Source organism: Eubalaena glacialis, chromosome 11, assembly GCF_028564815.1.
Source record: "Eubalaena glacialis isolate mEubGla1 chromosome 11, mEubGla1.1.hap2.+ XY, whole genome shotgun sequence".
In the NCBI taxonomy this organism is placed as follows: Eukaryota; Metazoa; Chordata; class Mammalia; order Artiodactyla; family Balaenidae; genus Eubalaena; species Eubalaena glacialis.
This window is the reverse complement of record NC_083726.1, coordinates 64,246,615-64,268,362: the sequence shown is the minus strand read 5'-3', so window position 1 is coordinate 64,268,362 and position 21,748 is coordinate 64,246,615. Positions and strand designations below refer to the sequence as shown.

At 36.3% G+C, this 21,748-nt stretch overlaps 1 protein-coding gene and 1 pseudogene across 1 annotated transcript in view; both read left to right on the top strand.

Annotated features, from left to right (window-relative positions):
* The window catches only part of TMPRSS12 (transmembrane serine protease 12), a 40,953-nt gene that overhangs the window by 10,121 nt on the left and 9,084 nt on the right, over positions 1-21,748 (top strand). The window contains exon 3 of the mRNA XM_061206133.1: positions 10,442-10,710. Coding sequence (XP_061062116.1) covers positions 10,442-10,710 — 269 coding nt within the window. The remainder of the gene's footprint in view (positions 1-10,441; positions 10,711-21,748) is intronic.
* Positions 14,972-15,480, top strand: LOC133101026 (large ribosomal subunit protein uL11-like; annotated as a pseudogene).

Sequence of the window (21,748 nt, the reverse complement as noted above, 5' to 3'; positions counted from 1 at the left end):
TGCATTTCTAAGAATCTGTCCATTTCTTCCAGGTTGTCCATTTTATTAGCATAGAGTTGCTTGTAGTAATCTCTCATGATCGTTTGTATTTCTGCAGTGTCAGTGGTTACTTCTCCTTTTTCATTTCTAATTCTATTAATTTGAGTCTTCTCCCTTTTTCTCTTGATGAGTCTGGCTAATGGTTTATCAATTTTGTTTATCTTCTCAAAGAACCAGCTTTTAGTTTCATTGATTTTTGCTATTGTTTCCTTCATTTCTTTTTCATTGATTTCTGATCTGATCTTTATGATTTCTTTCCTTCTGCTAGCTGTGGGGTTTTTTTGTTCTTCTTTCTCTAATTGCTTTAGGTGCAAGGTTAGGTTGTTTATTCGAGATGTTTCCTGTTTCTTGATGTAGGCTTGTATTGCTATAAACTTCCCTCTTAGAACTGCTTTTGCTGCATCCCATAGGTTTTGGATCATCGTGTCTCCATTGTCATTTGTTTCTAGGTATTTTTTGATTTCCCCTTTGATTTCTTCAGTGATCACTTCGTTATTAAGTAGTGTATTGTGTAGCCTCCATGTGTTTGTATTTTTTACAGATCTTTTCCTGTAATTGATACCTAGTCTCATAGCGTTGTGGTCGGAAAAGATACTTGATACGATTTCAATTTTTTTAAATTTACCAAGGCTTGATTTGTGACCCAAGATATGATCTATCCTGGAGAATGTTCCATGAGCACTTGAGAAAAATGTGTATTCTGTTGTTTTTGGGTGGAATGTCCTATAAATATCAATTAAGTCCATCTTGTTTAATGTATCATTTAAAGCTTGTGTTTCCTTATTTATTTTCATTTTGGATGATCTGTCCATTGGTGAAAGTGGGGTGTTAAAGTCCCCTACTATGATTGTGTTACTGTCAATTTCCCCTTTTATGGCTGTTAGTATTTGCCTTATGTATTGAGGTGCTCCTATGTTGGGTGCATAAATATTTACAATTGTTATACTTTCCTCTTGGATCGATCCCTTGATCATTATATAGTGTCCTTCTTTGTCTCTTGTAATAGTCTTTATTTTAAAGTCTATTTTGTCTGATATGAGAATTGCTACTCCAGCTTTCTTTTGATTTCCATTTGCATGGAATATCTTTTTCCATCCCCTCACTTTCAGTCTGTATGTGTCTCTAGGTCTGAAGTGGGTCTCTTGTAGACAGCATATATATGGGTCTTGTTTTTGTATCCATTCAGCCAGTCTGTGTCTTTTGGTGGGAGCATTTAATCCATTTACATTTAAGGTAATTATCGATATGTATGTTCCTATTCCCATTTTCTTAAATGTTTTGGGTTTGTTACTGTAGGTGTTTTCCTTCTCTTGTGTTTCTTGCCTAGAGAAGTTCCTTTAGCATTTGTTGTAAAGCTGGTTTGGTGGTGCTGAACTCTCTCAGCTTTTGCTTGTCTGTAAAGGTTTTAATTTCTCCATCAAATCTGAATGAGATCCTTGCTGGGTAGAGTAATCTTGGTTGTAGGTTTTTCTCCTTCATCACTTTAAGTATATCCTGCCACTCCCTTCTGGCTTGCAGAGTTTCTGCTGAAAGATCAGCTGTTAACCTTATGGGGATGCCCTTGTGTGTTATTTGTTGTTTTTCCCTTGCTGCTTTTAATATGTTTTCTTTATATTTAATTTTTGATAGTTTGATTAATATGTGTCTTGGTGTGTTTCTCCTTGGATTTATCCTGTATGGGACTCTCTGTGCTTCCAGGACTTGATTAACTATTTCCTTTCCCATATTAGGGAAGTTTTCAACTATAATCTCTTCAAATATTTTCTCAGTCCCTTTCTTTTTCTCTTCTTCTTCTGGGACCCCTATAATTCGAATGTTGGTGCGTTTAATGTTGTCCCAGAGGTCTCTGAGACTGTCCTCAGTTCTTTTCATTCTATTTTCTTTATTCTGCTCTGCAGTAGTTATTTCCACCATTTTATCTTCCAGGTCACTTATCCGTTCTTCTGCCTCAGTTATTCTGCTATTGATCCCATCTAGAGTATTTTTAATTTCATTTATTGTGCTTTTCACCATTGCTTGGTTCCTCTGTAGTTCTTCTACGTCCTTGTTAAATGTTTCTTGCATTTTGTCTATTCTATTTCCAAGATTTTGGATCATCCTTACTATCATTATTCTGAATTCTTTTTCAGGTAGACTACCTATTTCCTCTTCATTTGTTAGGTCTGGTGTGTTTTGACCCTGCTCCTTCATCTGCTGTGTGTTTTTCTGTCTTCTCATTTTGCTTATCTTACTGTGTTTGGGGTCTCCTTTTCACAGGCTGCAGGTTCGTAGTTCCTGTTGTTTTTGGTATCTGTCCCCAGTGGCTAAGGTTGGTTCAGTGGGTTGTGTAGGTTTCCTGGTGGAGGGAACTAGTGCCTGTGTTCTGGTGGATGAGGCTGGATGTTGTCTTTCTGGTGGGCTCGTCCACGTCTGGTGGTGTGTTTTGGGGTGTCTGTGGCCTTATTATGATTTTAGGCAGCCTCTCTGTTAATGGATGGGGCTGTGTTCCTGTCTTGCTAGTTGTTTGGCATAGAGTGTCCAGCACTGTAGCTTGCTGGTCGTTGAGTGAAGCTGGGTCTTGATGTTGAGATGGAGATCTCTGAGAGATTTTCGCCGTTTGGTATTACGTGGAGCTGGGAGGTCTCTTGTGGATCAGTGTCCTGAAGTTGGCTCTCCCACCTCAGAGGCACAGCCCTGATGCCTGGCTGGAGCACCAAGAGCCTTTCATCCACATGGCAGGTGTGGGTCCTCAGGCAGTTCCCTTCATCTCTGCAGGGCTCTATTTTATCTTCTTTTTCCCTTGGTGCTTAGTTTACTTTCACTTGCTCACAGGAGGTCGCGTGCAGAGGCCTCACCCCCGGCCCTTCAGACCAGCGTTCCCAGCGCGAAACAGCTGTGCCGACACCTCAGCTCGGGACCGTGTGGGATTTTTATAGGTATTTCATTGAATCTATAGATCATTCTGGGTAGTAGTGTCATTTTAACAATATTCAGTCTTCCAATACATGAACAAGGGATGTCTTTCCATTTATTTGTCTTCTTTAATTTCTTTCAGCAATGTTTTGTACTTTTCAGTGTATATAACCTGTTTTTTAATCTTATGGTCTGAATATAAATTGAAATAGGTAAGGAATATAAGTTGATTTAGCCATTCTGTGTCTTTTGATTGGAGAATTTAATCTGTTTACATTTAAAGTAATTATTGCTAGGTAAGGACTTACTATCACCATTTGTTAATTGTTTTCTGGTTGTTTTGTAGATCCACTGTTTCCTGTTTCTTAGCCTGCTGTCTTTTTTGTGTTCTGATGTCTTTTGGTATCAGTATGGTTTGACTTCTTTATCAAGTCCTTTTGTGTAATTGCTACAGGTTTTTACCTTGAGGTTATCAAGATGCTTACATAAACTATCTTAAAATTACAACACGCTATTTTAAGCTGTTAGCAACTTAACTTCAATAGAATTCCTAAACTTTACATTTTTGCTTCTCCTCCACCTCACATTTGTTATTGCTGTTATGACTTACATATTTTTTATATTGTGTAATTAATAGATTAGTGTTGTTATAGTTATTTTTACTATATTAATTCCTTTAACTTTTTTTTTTTAATTTATTTATTTATTTATTTTTGGCTGTGTTGGGTCTTTGTTTCTGTGCGAGGGCTTTCTCTAGTTGTGGCAAGCGGGGGCCACTCTTCATCACGGTGCGCGGGCCTCTCACTGTCGTGGCCTCTCTTGTTGCAGAGCACAGACTCCAGACGCGCAGGCTCAGTAATTGTGGCTCACGGGCCTAGTTGCTCCGCGGCATGTGGGATCTTCCCAGACCAGGGCTCGAACCCGTGTCCCCTGCATTGGCAGGCAGACTCTCAACCACTGCGCCACCAGGGAAGCCCCAATTCCTTTAACTTTTAAAGTTGTAAGTAAATTATGCACCACTATTACCAAATTACAGAATCTAAGTTTGACTATATATTTACCATTACCAGTGAGTTTTGCACTACCTTTTAATGTCTTTATGATGTTAATTAGTGTCCTTTTATTTTCAGTCAAAGAACTTCCTTTAGCATTTCTTGTAAGGCTAGTCTAATGGTAATGAACTCTCTCAGCTTTTGTTTGTTCAGGAAAGTCTTTGTCCAACAATATGCTGCCTACAAGGGACTCACTTTAGATTTAAAGGCACACATAGACTGAGAGTGAAGGGATGGAAAAAGACATTCAAGCAAATGGTAATGCCAAAAAAGCAGGGGTAGTTGTACTTATATTAGACAAAATAGACTTTAAATGTAAATGGTAAAAAGAAACAAAAAAAAGGTCACCACACAATGATAAAGGGGTCAATCCATCAAGAAGATATAACAATTGTAAATATTTATGCATTCAACATTGGAGCACCTAGATATATAAAGCAAAAACTAACAGAGTTAAAGGGAGACATAAACAGTAATTTGATAATAGTTGGGGACTTTAATATCCCACTCTCAACAATGGACAGATCATCCAGATAGAGAATCAATAAGGAAATAGCAGATTTAAATAACACTGTAGACCAACATAGACTTAACAGACATACGCAGAACATTCCAACCAACAGCAGCAGATTATTTCTCAAGTGCACATAGAACATTTTCGAGGACAGACCATATGTTAGGCCACAAAACAAGTCTTAGCAACTTCAAGAAGACTGAAACCATACCAAGGATCTTCTCTGACCACAATGGCATGAAAGTGGAAATCAGTAAAAGAGGAAAACTGGGAAATTCATGACTACATGGAAATTAAACAATACTCTCTCCTAAAAAAAAAAAACCAGTGGATCAAAGAAGAAATTAAAAAGTATCTTGAGACAAAAATGGAAACACAACTTATGCAGCAAAAGCAGTTTTAAGAGGGAAGTTCAGAGCAATAAATGCATACATTAAGAAGCAAGACGATCCCAAATAAACAACCTACCTCTACACCTTAAAGAACTAGAAAAAGAACAAGATGACCCTAAAATTAGAAGGAAGGAAATAATAAAGATTAGAGCAGTAATAAATTAAATAGATAACAAAAAAATACATAAAAGATTAACCAGGGACTTCCCTGGTGGCACAGTGGTTGAGAATCCACCTGTGAATGCAGGGGACATGGGCTCGATCCCTGATCTGGGAAGATTCCACATGCCACGGAGCAACTAAGCCTGTGCGCCACAACTACTGAGCCCACACACCCTAGAGCCTGTGCACTGCAACTACTGAGCCCATGCACCACAACTACTGAAGCCCACGTGCTCTAGGACCCACGTGCCGTAACTACTGAGCCCGCATGCTGCAACTACTGAAGTCCGTGCGCCTACAACCTGTGCTCCACAACAAGAGAAGCCACTGCAATGAGAAGCCTGTGCACTGCAACAAAGAGTAGCCCCCACTTGCCACAACTAGAGAAAGCCCGCACGCAGCAACGAAGACCCAACGCAGCCAAAAATAAATAAAATAATCATAAAAATAAAAGATTTACCGAAATAACAGTTGGTTCTTTGAAAAGATAGACAAAACTGACAAACCCTTAGCTAGCTTTACCAAGGAAAAAAAGAGGGAGGACCCAAATCAACAAACTTATAAATGAAAAAGGAGACATTACAACTTATACCACAGAAATACAAAGGGTCGTAAGAGGCTACTATAAACAACTAGATGCCAACAAACTGGATAACCTAGAAGTAATGACAAAAATCTTAGAAACATACAACCTACCAAGACTGAATCAGAAAGAAACAGAAAATCTGAATAGATCAATTACTAGTAAGGAGATTGAGTCAGTAATCAAAAATTTCCCAAACAAGAAAAGCCCAGGACCAGATGGCTTCATTGGTGAATTTTATCAAATGTTTAAAGAATTAACACCAATCCTTCTCAAACTCTTCCAAAAAAATTGAAGAGGAAGGAACCTCCCAAACTCATTTTACGAGGTCCAGCATCACCAATACCAAAGACAGATAAGGACACTACTAGAAAAGAAAACTACAGAACAATATCCTTGATGAATATATATGCAGCATTCTCAACAAAACACTAGCAAACCAAACTCAGCAGCACATTAAAAGGATGCATTGTTCACCATGATCAAGTGGGATTTATCCCTGGGATGCAAGGATAGTTCAACACGTGCAAATCAATCAATGTGATACATTAATAGAATGAAAGAAAAGAATCATATGATCATCTCAATAGCCACAGAAAAAGCATTTGACAAAATTCAACATCCATTCATGATAAAATACTTAGGAAATTAGGCATAGAAGGAACATATCTCAACATAAGAAAGACCATACATGACAAGCCCACAGCTAACATCATACTCAATGCTGAAAGGTTGCAAGCTTTTCCTCTAAGATCAGGAATAAGACAAGGCTGCCCACTCTCACACTCCCATTCAACATAGTACTGGAAGTCCTAGCTAGAGCAATAAGGTAAGTAAAAGAGGGACTTCTCTGGTGGTCCAGTGGGTAAGACTCCACACTCCCAATGCAGGGAGCCTGGGTTCGATCCCTGGTCAGAGAACTAGATCCCACATGCATGCCGCAACTAAGAGCCCACATGTCACAACTAAAGATCCTGCATGCCACAACTAAGACCTGGCACAGCCAAAATAAATAAATAAATAAATATTTTTTTTAAATAAGGCAAGTAAAAGAAATAAAAGGTATGAGAACTGGAAAAGAAGTAAAATTGTTTCTATTTGCAAGTGACATGATTTTATATATAGAAAACCCCAAGACACAACCAAAAAACCATTAGAACTAATCAAAGAATTCAGTTGCAGGGTACAAAATTAACACACAAAAATCAATAGCATTTCTATACACTAACAATGAATTCTCTGAAAAATAAATAAAAGAATTGATTACATTTACAACAGCATCAAAAACAATAAAATACTTAGGAATAAAGAAGACACAAGCAAATGGAAAGGTATGTTCATGGATTGGAAGAATTAATATTGTTCAACTGTCAATACTACCAAAAGCCATCTATAGATTCAATACAATCCCTATCAAGATTCCAATGGCACTTTTTGCAGAAATAGACAAAACACCCCTAAAAATTATGTGAAATCAAAAAAGACCCTGAATAGCCAAAGAAATCCTGAATCCAAAGAACAAAAAAACCAGAGGGATCGCACTTCCTGATTTCAAGATATACTATAAAGCTATAGTAATTAGAACAGTATGGTACTGGCATAAAAACAAATAGACCATGGAACAGAATTGAGAGCCCAGAAAAAAACCCCAAGCACATACAGTCAACTAATAATTGACAAGAGAGCCAAGCATACTCAGTGGAGAAAAGAAAGTCTCTTCAATAAATGGTGCTGGGAAAATTGGATATTCACATGCAAAAGAATGAAACTTGACCCCTATTTTGCACCATTAACAAAAATTAACTCAAAATAGATTAACGACTTAAAGGTAGGACCTGAAACCATGAAACTCCTAGAAGAAAACACAGGAAAAAAACTTCCTTGACGTAGGTCTTGGTAATGATTTTTTGGAAATCACACCTAAAGCACAAGCAACAAAATAAAAAATAAACAAGTGGGACTACATCAAACTAAAAAAACCACACAGAAAAAGAAAACATGAACAAAGTGAAAAGATAACCTATGGGAAAAATATTTGCACATCATCTATTTGATAAGGCGTTAATATCCAAAATATATAAAGAACTCATACAACTCAATAGCAAAAAAATAAATAATCCAATTTTAAAAATGGGTAAAGGACCTGAATCAACATTTTTCCAAAGAAGATATATGAATGGCCAACAGGTACATGAAAAGATGCTCAACTCACTAGTCATTAGGGAAATGCAAATTAAAACTGCAATGAAATATCACCTCACAATGGCCATCATCAAGGGGAGGATGTGGAGGAAAGGGAACACTTGTGCACCGCTGATGGGAGTGTGTAAATTGGTATATCCACTATGGAAAACAGTATGGAGGTTCCTCAAAAAATTAAAAATAGTACTATCACATGATCCAGCAATTCTACTTCTGGGAATATATCCAAAAGAAATGAAAACACTAACTTGAAAAGATATCTGCACCCCATTGCATAGCAGCGTTATTTACAACAGCTAAGACATGGAAATAATCTAAGTGTCCACTGATAGATGAATGGATAAAGAAAACGTGGTGTGTGTGTGTGTGTGTGTGTAATTCAGCCATAAATAATGAGGAAATCCTACCATTTGTGACATTGAGGATGGACTGTGAAGGCATCATGCTAAGTGAAATAAGTCAGACAAAAAAAGACAAATAAATACTGCAGGATCTCAGTTATAAGTAGAATCAAATAAAAATAAACAAACAAAAATTCCCCACCAAATTCAGAGAAAGCGATGAGATTTGTGGTTGGTTACCAGAGGCAGGATGTGGGGGGAGGGGATATTGGAGGAAGGTGGTCAAATGGTACAAACTTCCATTATAAGATAAATAAGGACTAGGAATGCAATGTACAACATGATGACTATAGTTAACACTACTGTATGATATAGGAAAATTGTTAAGAGAGTAGATCCTAAGAGTTCTCATCACCAGCAGAAATTTTTTCTTTCCTTTTTTTTTTTAAATTAATTTATTTATTTATTTATTTTTGGCTGTGTTGGGTCTTTGTTTCTGTGCGAGGGCTTTCTCTAGTTGCGGCAAGTGGGGGCCACTCTTCATCGCGGTGCGCGGGCCTCTCACTATCGCGGCCTCTCTTGTTGCGGAGCACAGGCTCCAGACGCGCAGGCTCAGTAGTTGTGGCTCACGGGCCTAGTTGCTCCACGGCATGTGGGATCTTCCCAGACCAGGGCTCGAACCCGTGTCCCCTGCATTGGCAGGCAGATTCTCAACCACTGCGCCAGCAGGGAAGCCCTTCTTTCCTTTTTATTGTATCTATATGAGATAATGGATGTTAACTAAACCTATTGTGGTAATCGCTTTACAATATATGTAAATCAAACCAACATGCAGTACATGTTAAACTTATACAATGATGTATGTCAATTATTTCTCAATAAAACGGGAAAAAATTTTAATTCAAGAAAGATAAATTGTATACGTTTGGAAAAGAAACATCATTATTTAAAAGTAGCCTAAAGCTTTTAAGCTACAATTTCTTTTTAAACACAATAGAACTAGAACTGTATAAACATTTTTACAAACTTTTTAGAGGTTACCTAGTCCAATTTTAAGATAGCTACTTATCTTCTATTTCCTTGGAATAAATTCTAGGAAGTAGAATTGCAGTGTCAAAATCAATGCAGCTTTTATAGGCTATTGGTACATGCTGCCAGAGTGCCTATCTATTTATATTTTCCTCAATGAATAAGAGTAACTTTGTTCCTCTGACTCATCTGCACTGAGCATAATCATTAAATACACACACACACACTCTGCCAATCTGAAGGGTGAAAGGAATTTCGGCATTTGTAAATTTCACATGCAATAAGTATTAACCACTTGGGGTTTTAATTGTTGATTTTTGACCTACAGAAGATTTTTTGGCTTGGTTTGATTTCTGCTTGCTTTTTGCTTTTAAAGACTGTCAAGATTCATTAGTTGCTTCTTTTATATTTAGTGTCATGCTTTATAAAGTCCTTTCTCACAGAGATATAGTCCAGTGGAATGTTCCAACTTGCTCAAATAGAATTACAAAAAGGCAAAATTGTGTTTTCACAGAGATACAGTCCACTGGAATGCATAAAGTCCTTTCTCATAACAATGTTATGTATTCATCTATATTTTCTTTCTGGTTTAATTTTTAAACTTCTCATCCTAATTTAATATCCAAATGTTTCATTCTAAAATTTCAAAAATTTGTAAAAGTAAATAGTTTAATGAATTCCCATATGCATAATATGCAGCTTCAGTTTATCAACTCATGGCTGATCTTGTTTCATCTTTATTCTTGCCAACTCCCCCTCCAATTATTTTGAAAGAAATCTCAGACATACCACTTTATGTATCTCTAAAAGATAGGAAGTCTTTATTTAAAAGATTTGTGCACTTAAATATTTAATCCATTTGGAGTTTATTTTAGTGTTTAATAATTTTTCCGGGATTTAATTTTATTTCACTTTTCAAACTAGTTTGTTAGTTAGCTAGTTGTCCCAATACCATTTATTGAATAATTCATCCATTTGTCCATTGGTAAGAATTGCTACCATATATTAAATTCTCATGTACTTGAATCCATTTGGGACTTTCTGTCCCATTGATCTTTTTCTCTTTTCCTACATCACAATATTTAGGTTTTTACTTGCTATGACTTTGTCACATGAAGGTAGGATTAATTTTTTTGTTATTAATCTAACATGAGAAAAACAAAAACTAGTGGGAGATTAAGAATATTTACTTAGTTAAACACCTGTTTAAGATAAGAACATTTACTTTCTTTCAGAGATCCTGTAATGTGGAGAGTTGTGATTGGAACTAATAATATAGACGGGCGTCAGCCACACTCCAAGAAGATGAAAGTTAAAGCGATCATTATCCATCCAGACTTCGATGTGGAATCTTATGAAAATGATATTGCACTTTTTCATTTAAAAAAAGCAGTGAGATATAATGATTATATTCAGCCTATCTGTCTACCTTTTGGTGTTTTCCAAAGACTGAACCGAAACACGAAGTGTTTTATAAGTGGATGGGGAAGAACAAAAGAAGAAGGTAATTATGATCTGAATTTTGTTGATACAGATTTTCCTGATTATTGGCAGAGGGTGAATATGTATGTCTTTATCTCTTTATATCATGAGTTTGAACAACAGGTCTTTATAAACCAGTGAAAAGGAAATGTCTTTTTTAATTTTCTGTGTTTTTTTTCTTGCTTGTGGGAGACAGAAAATTATCTTCCAAAGCAGAAATAGAGACTTCTTTTGTTATACATGCCAAGATACTTAAACCTTCAGACATTCTCAGAGAGAATGATGGTTCCAAGTATTTCTGTAGTTTCTGAGACTCTTAGGTGATGAAGCAAGCTCTGTAGCAGATTTGCTTATCTTAAATAATAAGCTTCTGGCTATAAGGAATCAAATTTAGTATCCTTTTTATTTAGTGCACTGTTTAGTATCAAACAGGTTGATTGCCATGTATTTTCTTTAGTGCACAAAGAGGCACAAATCGCCGACTGACTGAACTAATGGGAGGAATGAAAAACGTAGAAAACAGTCTCTGCCTTTGGTAATAACAACAGCTACCATTTGGGAGCATTTACCATGTTTTAGGCCCCGTTCTAAATATATTACTTTATTTTATCTTATCCTCCCAATATTCCTATTAGGGAGTTAATGTTATTATTCCCACCTAACAGACCAGGAATTGTGAATCTTAGAGGTTGAGAAGCTGGGACTCAAATATAAGTTTCTTCTTTAAGCCTGAATATTTAAGTACTACATTAAATACAGTCTGCTCCTGAGGGAATTGAAGTCTGTTTAGCAATATATGAGATCAAGTGCTGAGACTCTTTTTTTTCTATTCTCCACCAAACCTAGCCATTTAAATATTTGTGGATTATTTAGACAGGATAGAAATAAATGTATGAAAAGTCTGTGAATTATTATTTTTCTTTTTTTCTCCGTGAATATTTTCTAAGGAAGATAAGGAAAGTGATATGGTGCAGGAAAAAGAGCATGGGCTTTAGAATCACAGACCTAAGTCTGAATCTCAGCCTGGCCATGTACTAGCTGAATTACCACAGGCAGGTTATTGAATCTTTTACAACAGTTAGAACAATGATGATAGGAGCAACTACTATTTATTCAGGGCTAGGTACTAAATAAAATACTAAGCATTTTAATGTATTTCTCATTTAATGCCCCCAACAACACTATAAGAAATATTATAATATGGGTGAATAAACTGAGTTTTAAAGAGATTAAATAAATTGCCCAAAGTTACAGAGCTAACTAAATGAGGAGTCAAAAATTCAAGCCTAGGTAGGCCTGCCTCAAAACTCACGTATTTCCATTATATTATATCATCTCTCACAATGTCATACATTTTCATGATCTGTAAGATAAGAGCAACAATACCTATCAGAGAGTTGTTTTGAGGATTATATTGGCTCTCCAGCAACGTGGCAGATTACATGCACACACCAACCTTCCCACTGAAAATTATTAAAGAGAGAAAATGCATAGGTCAAGGACTGAGTGTGAAGACAGGAACTTAGATCACTGGAGCACAAAAGCTGCCTTTCATCTTGAGGGTATTTGTCAAATTGGTAACATTGAATATTGATTTCTCTGGTTTCATAGGCCTTCAGAGGCTTGAAGAACAAAGCCTGCTTGAGTGTGTGTGGGGAGACACTCATAAAGCTGGAGCTTCAGGGCTGTACTCTAAAACTGAGTCAGACTCAAGACCCAGCAGCATAGTTCACATATACATAGTTCATTTCAAATATGATATAGGTAGATGATTGAAAGTAAAAGGATGGGGACTTCCCTGCTGGCACAGTGGTTAAGACTCTGTGCTCCCAATGCAGGGGGCCTGGGTTCAATCCCTGGTCAGGGAACTGACCCCATATGCATGCCACAACTAAGAGTTCGCATGCCAGAACTAAGGAGCCAGCGAGCCGCAACTAAGGAGCACACCTGCTGCAACTAAGACCTGGCACAACTAACTAACTAACTAAATAAATAAATATTAAAAAAAAAAAAGAAAGTAAGTAAAAGGATGGCAAAAGACATACCATGTAACATTAATCAAAAGAAAAGCTGGAATAGGGGGAAAAAAAGGAAAAAAAGCAGAACTGGCTACATTAATATCAGATAAAGTAGACTTAAGAGCAAAGAAAACTACCAGGGACAGGGAAGAACATAACATAATGATAAGGGTAAATCCACCAAGGAGACACAGCAATCCTAAGTGTGTAACCATGGAACAGCAGAGATACAGTTTCTTAAAAACATATGTGAACATACATACACTTACGATATAACCCAGCCATCACACACACTCCTAGGCATTTATCCCAGAGAAATGAAAACATAAGTCCACACAAAATCCTATTCACAAATGTTCATAAAAGCTTTATTTGTAATATCCCCAAACTAGAAAAACCTAAACATCCTTCAATAAGTGAATGATTAAATACACTGTAGTATATCCTTAATATGAAACATTACTAAGCAGTTAATAGGAATTTACTATTGATATACACAACAACTTAGATGGGTCACAAGTGCATTATGCTTAGTGAAAAGAAGCAATTTTCAAAAGGTCACATACCGTATGATTCCATTTATACAACGTTCACAAAAGACCAAAATTATAAAGATGGAGAAGAGATTACTGATCGCTGTGGGGTAAGAAGGTTAGATAGCATGGAGATCTTTGTGATGATGGAATAGTTCTGTATCTTGATTGTGGTGGTGATTACATGAATCTACATATGACATAAAATGGTGTAGAATGACACACACACACACACACACACACACACACTGTTCCAATGTCAATTTCTTGGTTTTGGTATTGTACTTCAATAACACAGATAGAACCATTATAGGAAACTGGGTAAAGCTTACACTGACCCTCACTGTATTTCCTTTGCAACTTCCTGTTAACTATAATTATTATAAAATAAAAAGTTTTTTTAAAAAATGAATCATATATAACAAAAGCATCCTCAACCCCCACCCCACCCCTAGGATTGCTAGGAAAACTGCTTAATGGAAGAAAAAAAATGAAGAAATTTTCCCAGAAAATATGTAACTACAAATACCACTCATATGCCCCAAATCACTCTGAGTAGACTAGAAAGCCTCAAGGTTAGAATTTAGTTTAAGTAGTTCCTAGACTGTTAATGTTCTCTAGGTGCCTGAGAGAATCAAATGCCAATAATTTGTGTAGAAACCCAATGTCATCTAAAACCTCAAAGAATTTCACCAAAGTTTCAAAGAAAATGGATTATAATTTTTTAAATTGCTAAACACCAAAGGAAACAAGGCGCTATGAGTGAGAGTCAGCAGAAACAACAGACATCAGAATAAGACCTACAAAGATTTCAGATACCAGAATCATCAGATAATATATTTTAATGTTTAATGGGACTTCCCTCGTGGTCCAGTGGCTAAGGCTCTGTGCTCCCAATACAGGGGGCCAAGGTTTGATCCCTGGCCAGGGAACTAGATCCCACATGCCGCAACTAAGAGTTTTCATGCTGCAACTAAAGTTCCAGAATGCCACAACTAAAGATCCTGCATGCAGCAACGAAGATCCCACATGCTGCAACTAAGACCCAGCGCAGCCAAATAAATACATAAATAAATTTTTTTTAAATGTTTAATATATTGATATTACAAGAATAAAAGATGTGCTTAAAAAAATGAAAAGTAAGGAGATATGAAAAAGAACCAAATAACTGTGACAATTAAAAAATACAATAATTGAAATAAACTCAATGGCTAAAGTAGTACCAAGTCAGAAGGAACTTAGGATTCCCAGATTAAAATCAACTAAATATCAGTTCACAATCAAAGATCACTAAACACATAAGGAAACAAACCATAATTATGAAAGTCAACAGAAATAAAACAACAGATAAAGCCCCCCCAAAGATCTCAGATATTAATATTTTAGGTATAAAATATAAAATTTAGTATATGTGAATTGTTTAAAGAAATAAAAGAGTAGCATTAAAAATGAGCGATAGATGATCTAGAGTGATCAGGCAGATTTAAAAGAGAACCAAATAGAATCTTTAAAAATGAAAAATGTAATTGCCTAAGTTTAAAACTCACTGGATGAAATAAATATCCTACTAGACTCATCTGAAGAGAGAATTTGTGAACCAGAGATGTATCTGAAGAACTGCCTAGACTGTGGCACAGAGAAAATAAGAAAGAGAAAGAGCTTTTGGCTCTTGGCTCTGAGGAGGCCAAGGTGCAACTTTCTTCAGTCATCCTGAATCTGGTTTCATCCGACACCAGCCGCCTCCACCATGCCGCCTAAGTTTGACCCCAGCAAGATCAAAGTCGTATACCTGAGGTGCACCAGTGGGGAGGTTGGTGCCACGTCTGCCCTGGCCCCCAAGATCGGCCCCCTGGGTCTGTCTCCAAAAAAGGTTGGTGATGACATCGCCAAGGCAACTGGTGATTGGAAGGGTCTGAGGATTACAATGAAACTGACCATTCAGAATAGACAGGCCCAGATTGAGGTGATACCTTCTGCATCTTCCCTGATCATCAAAGCCCTTGAGGGCCAAGAGACAGAAAGAAGCAGAAAAACATTAAGCACAGTGGAAACATCACTTTTGATGAGATTGTCAACAATGCCTGACAGATGTGGCATTGATCTTTAGCTAGAGAACTCTCTGGAACCATTCAAGAGATCCTGGGAACTGCCCAGTCTGTGGGCTGCAATGTTCATGGCCACCACCCTTATGACATCACAGATGACATCAACAGTGGTGTGGTGGAATGCCCAGCTAGTTAAGAACTGCAAAGAAAAATAATTTAATAAAGGGTTATTTGACAACCAAAAAAAAAAAGAGAGAGAGAGAAAGTCAAGTAAAAGAAAGTCAAATATACACCTAATGAGAGCACTAGAGAGAACAAATGAAGAGAATAGAGGAGAGGCAATATTCAATGGATTTGGGTTGAAATTTTTCTATCACTGATGAAAGACAACATGAATCTAGATACAGTAAGCACAACATGAGCCAAAACAAAATGTAATCCCTTTTCATACAGTGTAATGAAATTGTAGAAGAAAAAAACATAGAGAAGAGCTGAATACAGCCAGAGATAAAAGAGAATCCTTATAAAATAACTAAAGATTGGCTTTCAGAAAACTTCTCAATAGCAATAATGACAGTCAAACTACAATAAGATATCATGATCAAATTACTGAGAGGAGAAAACTATGAACCTACAATTGTGTATCCAATAAAACTATCATTCAAAAATAAGAGTGAAAAAAACTGTTTACTACCAATAATTTTTCACAGAGGAAATAAGAAATATATCAGAAAGAAAGAAAACGATGCCAATGCCACCAAAAGGGAGGTATGAAATGAAAGAAGCGAGCAAAATGATTCCGGGCTTTCACTGCCGTGGCCTGGGTTCAATTCCTGGTCAGGGAACTGAGATCCCGCAAGCCGCATGGTGCGGCCAAATTAATTAATTAATTAAAATAAAAATTAAAAAAAAGAAGTGAGCAAAGAAATAGGTAAAATCATAGGTAATTGTAAGTAAACATTGTCTGTATACAACAGTGGTTCTCAACTAAGGGCACTTTTGCCCCCAGGGAACATTTGGTAATGTCTGTAGAAAATTTTGGTTTTACCGTTGGGCAGGGGATAAGCATGCTACTGGTTCTTAGTGGGTAGAAGCCAGGGATGCTGCTCATCATCCTTCAATACCCAGGATAGTACTCGTACCCTCCACAACAAAGCATTATGTGGCCTAAACTGTCAATAGTGCCAAAACTGAGAAACCTTGGAATAAAATAAAAACAATGCATATTTTGTGGAATTTTAAAAAAGATATTTAAATACTTGGAAAAAAGCATATATTTCAGAATGGGTAATCAGAGTTAAAGTGGTCTCAGGTCCTTGTATTATTCAGGAGAAGTGTTAAAATACTGATTAACATTAGATTTTAAGCATGAATGGTCAAATTTCAATAACAGAAATAGAGGATACAGCTTGTAAACCAGTAGAAAGAAACAAAAGGAATAAGAAAATAAAGGCAAATAAAATCTCAATCAATAAAAAAATCAAGAAAGGAGAAATAAGCATAGGAAAAGTAAGAAAAATAGAACTATATAAGGCATTAGAAACAAGCCCAAATATATCCATAATCATAATAAATGTTAATGGACCAAATCACTAGTTAAAAGAAAGATAATCAGATTAGGAAGCAGGAAATTCAGCTTACTTTAGCAAGCCATACTTAAAATGTAATGATATGGAAGGACTGAAGTAAAACAATAGGAAAGAAATATACCAAGCAAATTCTAATTAAAAGAAAGCTGGTATTGCTATACAAACAGCAGACAAAACAGACTTTAAGATAAAAGAATTATTAGGGGTGAAGAAGGTCATTATATATTTAGAAATGGTTCAACTCACCAGGAAGATAGCACAATTCTAGACTTGTGAGGCTAATAACTAGGATCCAGATAATATTAAAGAGAAATAGATAGAACTGTATGACAAACATTATAACTTCCCTATGATAGTAGGGAATTTTAACACAACTCTCTTTTTTATTATTGGCATATTAAGCAGATAAAAATTAGTAAAGATTTATAATGTTTGAAGTAGGAAGTTTGATTTAATAGCCAAATCAGAAAATTCTGCACCCCAAAATCAGAGAATTTCATCTTTTCAAGTACAGGTGGAAACTTTATAAAAATTGACCACTTACTAGGCCATATAGCAAATCTCAAAATTCAAAGAATAGGTAATGTACAGACTATATACTCTGATTACAATTATTTTAGCAATAAGAGAGATGGGAATTTTGGCTATGATGGAATAAGGAGTTGGAAAATCCTCTTCCCCCAACATAAGTATAAAATGGACAAAAATTGTCAAAAGCAACCATTTCAGAGCCCTGGAAATCAACCAAACTGCACAATAAATTGAAGAGTATTTGTTTATTATAAGCAGCTAGAAATTTGGGTAAAAAGAGGAATTTGTAGTTTTCTTGCTTGTGGCTGCTCCTAACTCCCCTCTCAGATCAGTCAGTGCAATAGTTTTACCAGGATCATGAGGAAAAAGGATCTTGGTACCAGAGGAGATGGACTTGATTTAGAGCAGTAGGTGATAATCCAGTCTAGCAGCACTGTCAATAAAAGTAGTAGACTCAAAAAACTAAATAAAATTTTTAAAAATAAAAATAAATTTAAAAAAAAGTATTGGACTCAGCAAGAGATGAATGGGGGAAACCCACAGCTCTGCTGTTCTGGGATTGTGGTCCTAGATGCAGCCAGGATTGGAACAGTCAGAAATTGGACAGGAAGAACCTGAAAATGAGACAGCTATAGAATGGCTAGATAAGCTCTCCAAACATCCTTGGCTTACTGGGAAACATACATGTATACATGTGTGGGAAAAAATCTGAGAGAGCTTAGCATAAAGTGAAAATCAAGGTAGATTTGAAATCTGACTGAACTTTGAATGCACTCCCCAACCCACACACAGATCCATCAGCAGAGGATGAAAGCTCAAATCATTAACTGACCAGTAAACTATGCAGACACATGGGAAAGCTCTATGAAGCCAGGTTGAAAGGTAAAAATCAGAATTAAAAGGGACTTCCACTGGCGGTCCAGTGGTTAAGACTCTGTGCTTCCAATGCAGGGGACATGGGTTTGATCCCTGGTCGGGGAACTAAGATCCCACATGCCACACGGCATGGCCAAAAGAAGTTAAAAAAAAAAAATCAGAATTAAAAAACTGAGCAGAGACATCAACAATCACACAATGTGGGGGAGACAGATTCCACAATTTAGGTCCAGGCAAGTTATTTTAAAAATTACAACAATATTGTTGAGAAGGGAATCAAAACCCAGAGTTGTTGCAATACATTAATCTAAAATGTCCAGTTTTCAACAAAAATATTGTAAGACATCATAAAAAACAAACAAACAAAAAACCCCACTGAAGTGTGACATATACTCAGGGGAAAATAGTAGTCAATAGAAACTGACTCTGAATAGGTTTAGATGTTGCATACAGCAGACAAAGATTTCAAAGAAGCTCTTTAAATATGTTCAACAAATTAAAAGAAATTATTGTTCAAGGAATTAAAGAAAAATGTGATGACAATGACTTACCAAATGGGGAATGTCTGTGGAGAAATAGACAATTTTAAAAAGAACCAAATGGAAATTCTAGAGATTTGAGATGGCACAAGAAAGAATCTGTGAACTTAAACTACAGCAATAGAAATAATCTAATCTGGAGAAAATAGAGAAAATATTTTTGAAAAAAAATAAACAGATACTCAGAGACCTGTGGCACAACACCAAATGTACCAACATACATATAATGAGATTTCTGGAAAGGGAGGAAAGAAAAAATGGGGAAGAAAAAATATTTGAAGAAAATATGGCCCCAAACTGCCTAAATTTCATGAAAAAACCCCTTAATTTATAAAAGAAGCTCAATGAACCCCCATTAAGATTAAAAAAAGAGATCCACACCTAGACTCATTATAGTCAATAAAAGATGTGCAAGACCTGTATACTGAAAGCTACAAAACATTACATAGAGAAATCAAAGAAGACCTAATAAATGGAAAGACATACCACATCCATGGATTCAAAGACTCAATATTGTTAATATGGCAATTATCCCCAGATTGACCTATATATTCAATGCACTCTCTATCAAAATCCCAGCAAGGTTTTTCATACAGTTTGACAAGATGATCCTAAAATGTATATGGAAAGGCAAAGAACCTAGTATAGCCTAAAATTTTTGAAGAACAACAAAACTGAAAGAGTTACTCTACCTAATTTAAAAATATACTAAAAACTATAGCCATCAAGACTGTATGGTATTGGTTTGTTTTCTGGTAGCATCTTTAGAATTTTCTATACATAGTATCATGCCATCTGCAGACAATGACAGTTTTACTTCTTTCTTTCCAATTTGGATTCCTTTTATTTCTTCTTTAATTGCTGTGGCTAGGATTTCCAAAACTATGGTGAATAGAAGTGGCAAGAGTGGGCATCCTTGTCTTGTTCCTGATCTTAGAGGGAATGCTTTTAGCATTTCACCATTGAGTATGATGTTAGTTGGGGGTTTGTCATATATGGTCTTTATTATATTGAGGTATGTTTCCTCTATGCCCACTTTCTGGAGAGTTCTTATTGTAAATTGATGTTGAATTTTATCAAAAGCCTTTTCTGCATCTATTGACATGATCATATTGTTTTTATTCTTCAATTTGTTATTGTGGTGTATCACATTGATTGATTTGTGGATATTGAAAAATCCTTGCATTCCTGGGATAAATCCCACTTGGTCATGGTGTATAACCCTCTTAATGTATTGTTGGATTCTGTTTGCTAGTATTTTGTTGAGGATTTTTGTATCTATGTTCATCAGTGATACTGGCCTGTAATTTTCTTTTTTTGTGATATCTTCATCTGGTTTTGGTATTATGGTGATGGAGCCTCACAGAATGAGTTTAGAAGTGTTCCTTCCTCTGCAAGTTTCTGGAATAGTTTCAGAAGGACAGGTGTTAACTCTTCTTTAAATGTTTGGTAGAATTCACCTGTGAGGCCATCTGGTCCTGGACTTTTGTTTGTTGGGAGTTTTAAAATTACTGATTCAATTTCAGTACTGGTAATTCAGATTTTCTATTCCTTTTTGGTTCAGTCTTGGGAGATTGTACCTTTCTAAGAATTTGTCCATTTCTTCTACGTTGTCCATTTTATTGGTGTATAGTTGCTTGTAGTAGTCTCTTATGATCCTTTGTATTTCTGTTGTGCTGGTTTTTTAAAAATAGCACAGAGATCAATGGAACACAATACAGAGTCCAAAAAAAAAACCCAACTTATATTTATGACCAACTGATTTATTTACACAAAATTTCTAGAAAAGGCAAACCTACACAGACAGAAATCGTATCAGTCATTTCCTGAGTGTGGGGCTGGAGGTGAGAACTGACTGCAAATGGGCACGGGAGGAGGACTCTTTGGAGTGAAGGAAGTATCCTAAAATTAGATACGGGGCTTGTATAAATTTACCAAAAATCACTGAACCGCGTGCTTACGCTGTGAGAATTTTATGCTATGTAAATCAAACATCAATAAAGCTTTTTAAAAAATGACAAAAAAATTTTTTCAAACCACACATTTGGAAAATTCAACATATACTGCTAAATAACTCATATATCAAAGAAGAAATCATAATCATCTAAAATCCTTATACCTGAATAGTAATGTATATACTACATAGCAAAACTTCAGTGCTGCAACTAAGGTACTACATAAAGGGACACTTAAAGCTTTAGGGACTTCCCTGGTGGTCCAGTGGTAAAGAATCTGCCTTCCAATGCAGGGGACACAGATTCGATACCTGGTCGGGGAACTAAGAGCCCACATGCCGCAGGGCAACTAAGCCCATGCGCCACAACTACTGAGCCAGTGCACCTCAACTAGAGAGCCCGTGTGCTGCAAATACAGAGCCCACGTGCTCTGGAGCCCACATGCCACAACTAGAGAGAGAAAACACTCACGCCACAACTAGAGAGAAGCCTGTGCGCCACAACGGAAAATCCCACATGCCTCAACGAAGATCCCATGTGCCACAACTAAGACCTGATGCAGCCAAAAATAATAAATAAATAAAATAAAAATAATAAAGCTTTAAAACTTTTAGGTTCAGCCATATGGAAGAGCAAATATTTGACCTAGAATATTCAGCCTAATAAAGAAGAAAGGCTGAATGTTATACGTTAAATGTCCACCTTTATAAAGGTTAAAAGAATATTACATGACCCATAGAAAGCAGAAGAAAAGAAATAAAGATAAGCACAATTAATGAAAATAAAATAAAATCAGAAAAAAAGAGGACCAACAAGGCCAAAATCTAGATCTTTGAAAAAACCACAAACCCCTGGTAAGATTGATGAGAAAAGGAGAGAGGCACAAATATAAATAATACTATGAGTTAAAAAATAATACTCTAGGGACTTCCCTGGTGGTCCAGTGGGTAAGAATCCACACTCCCAATGCAGGG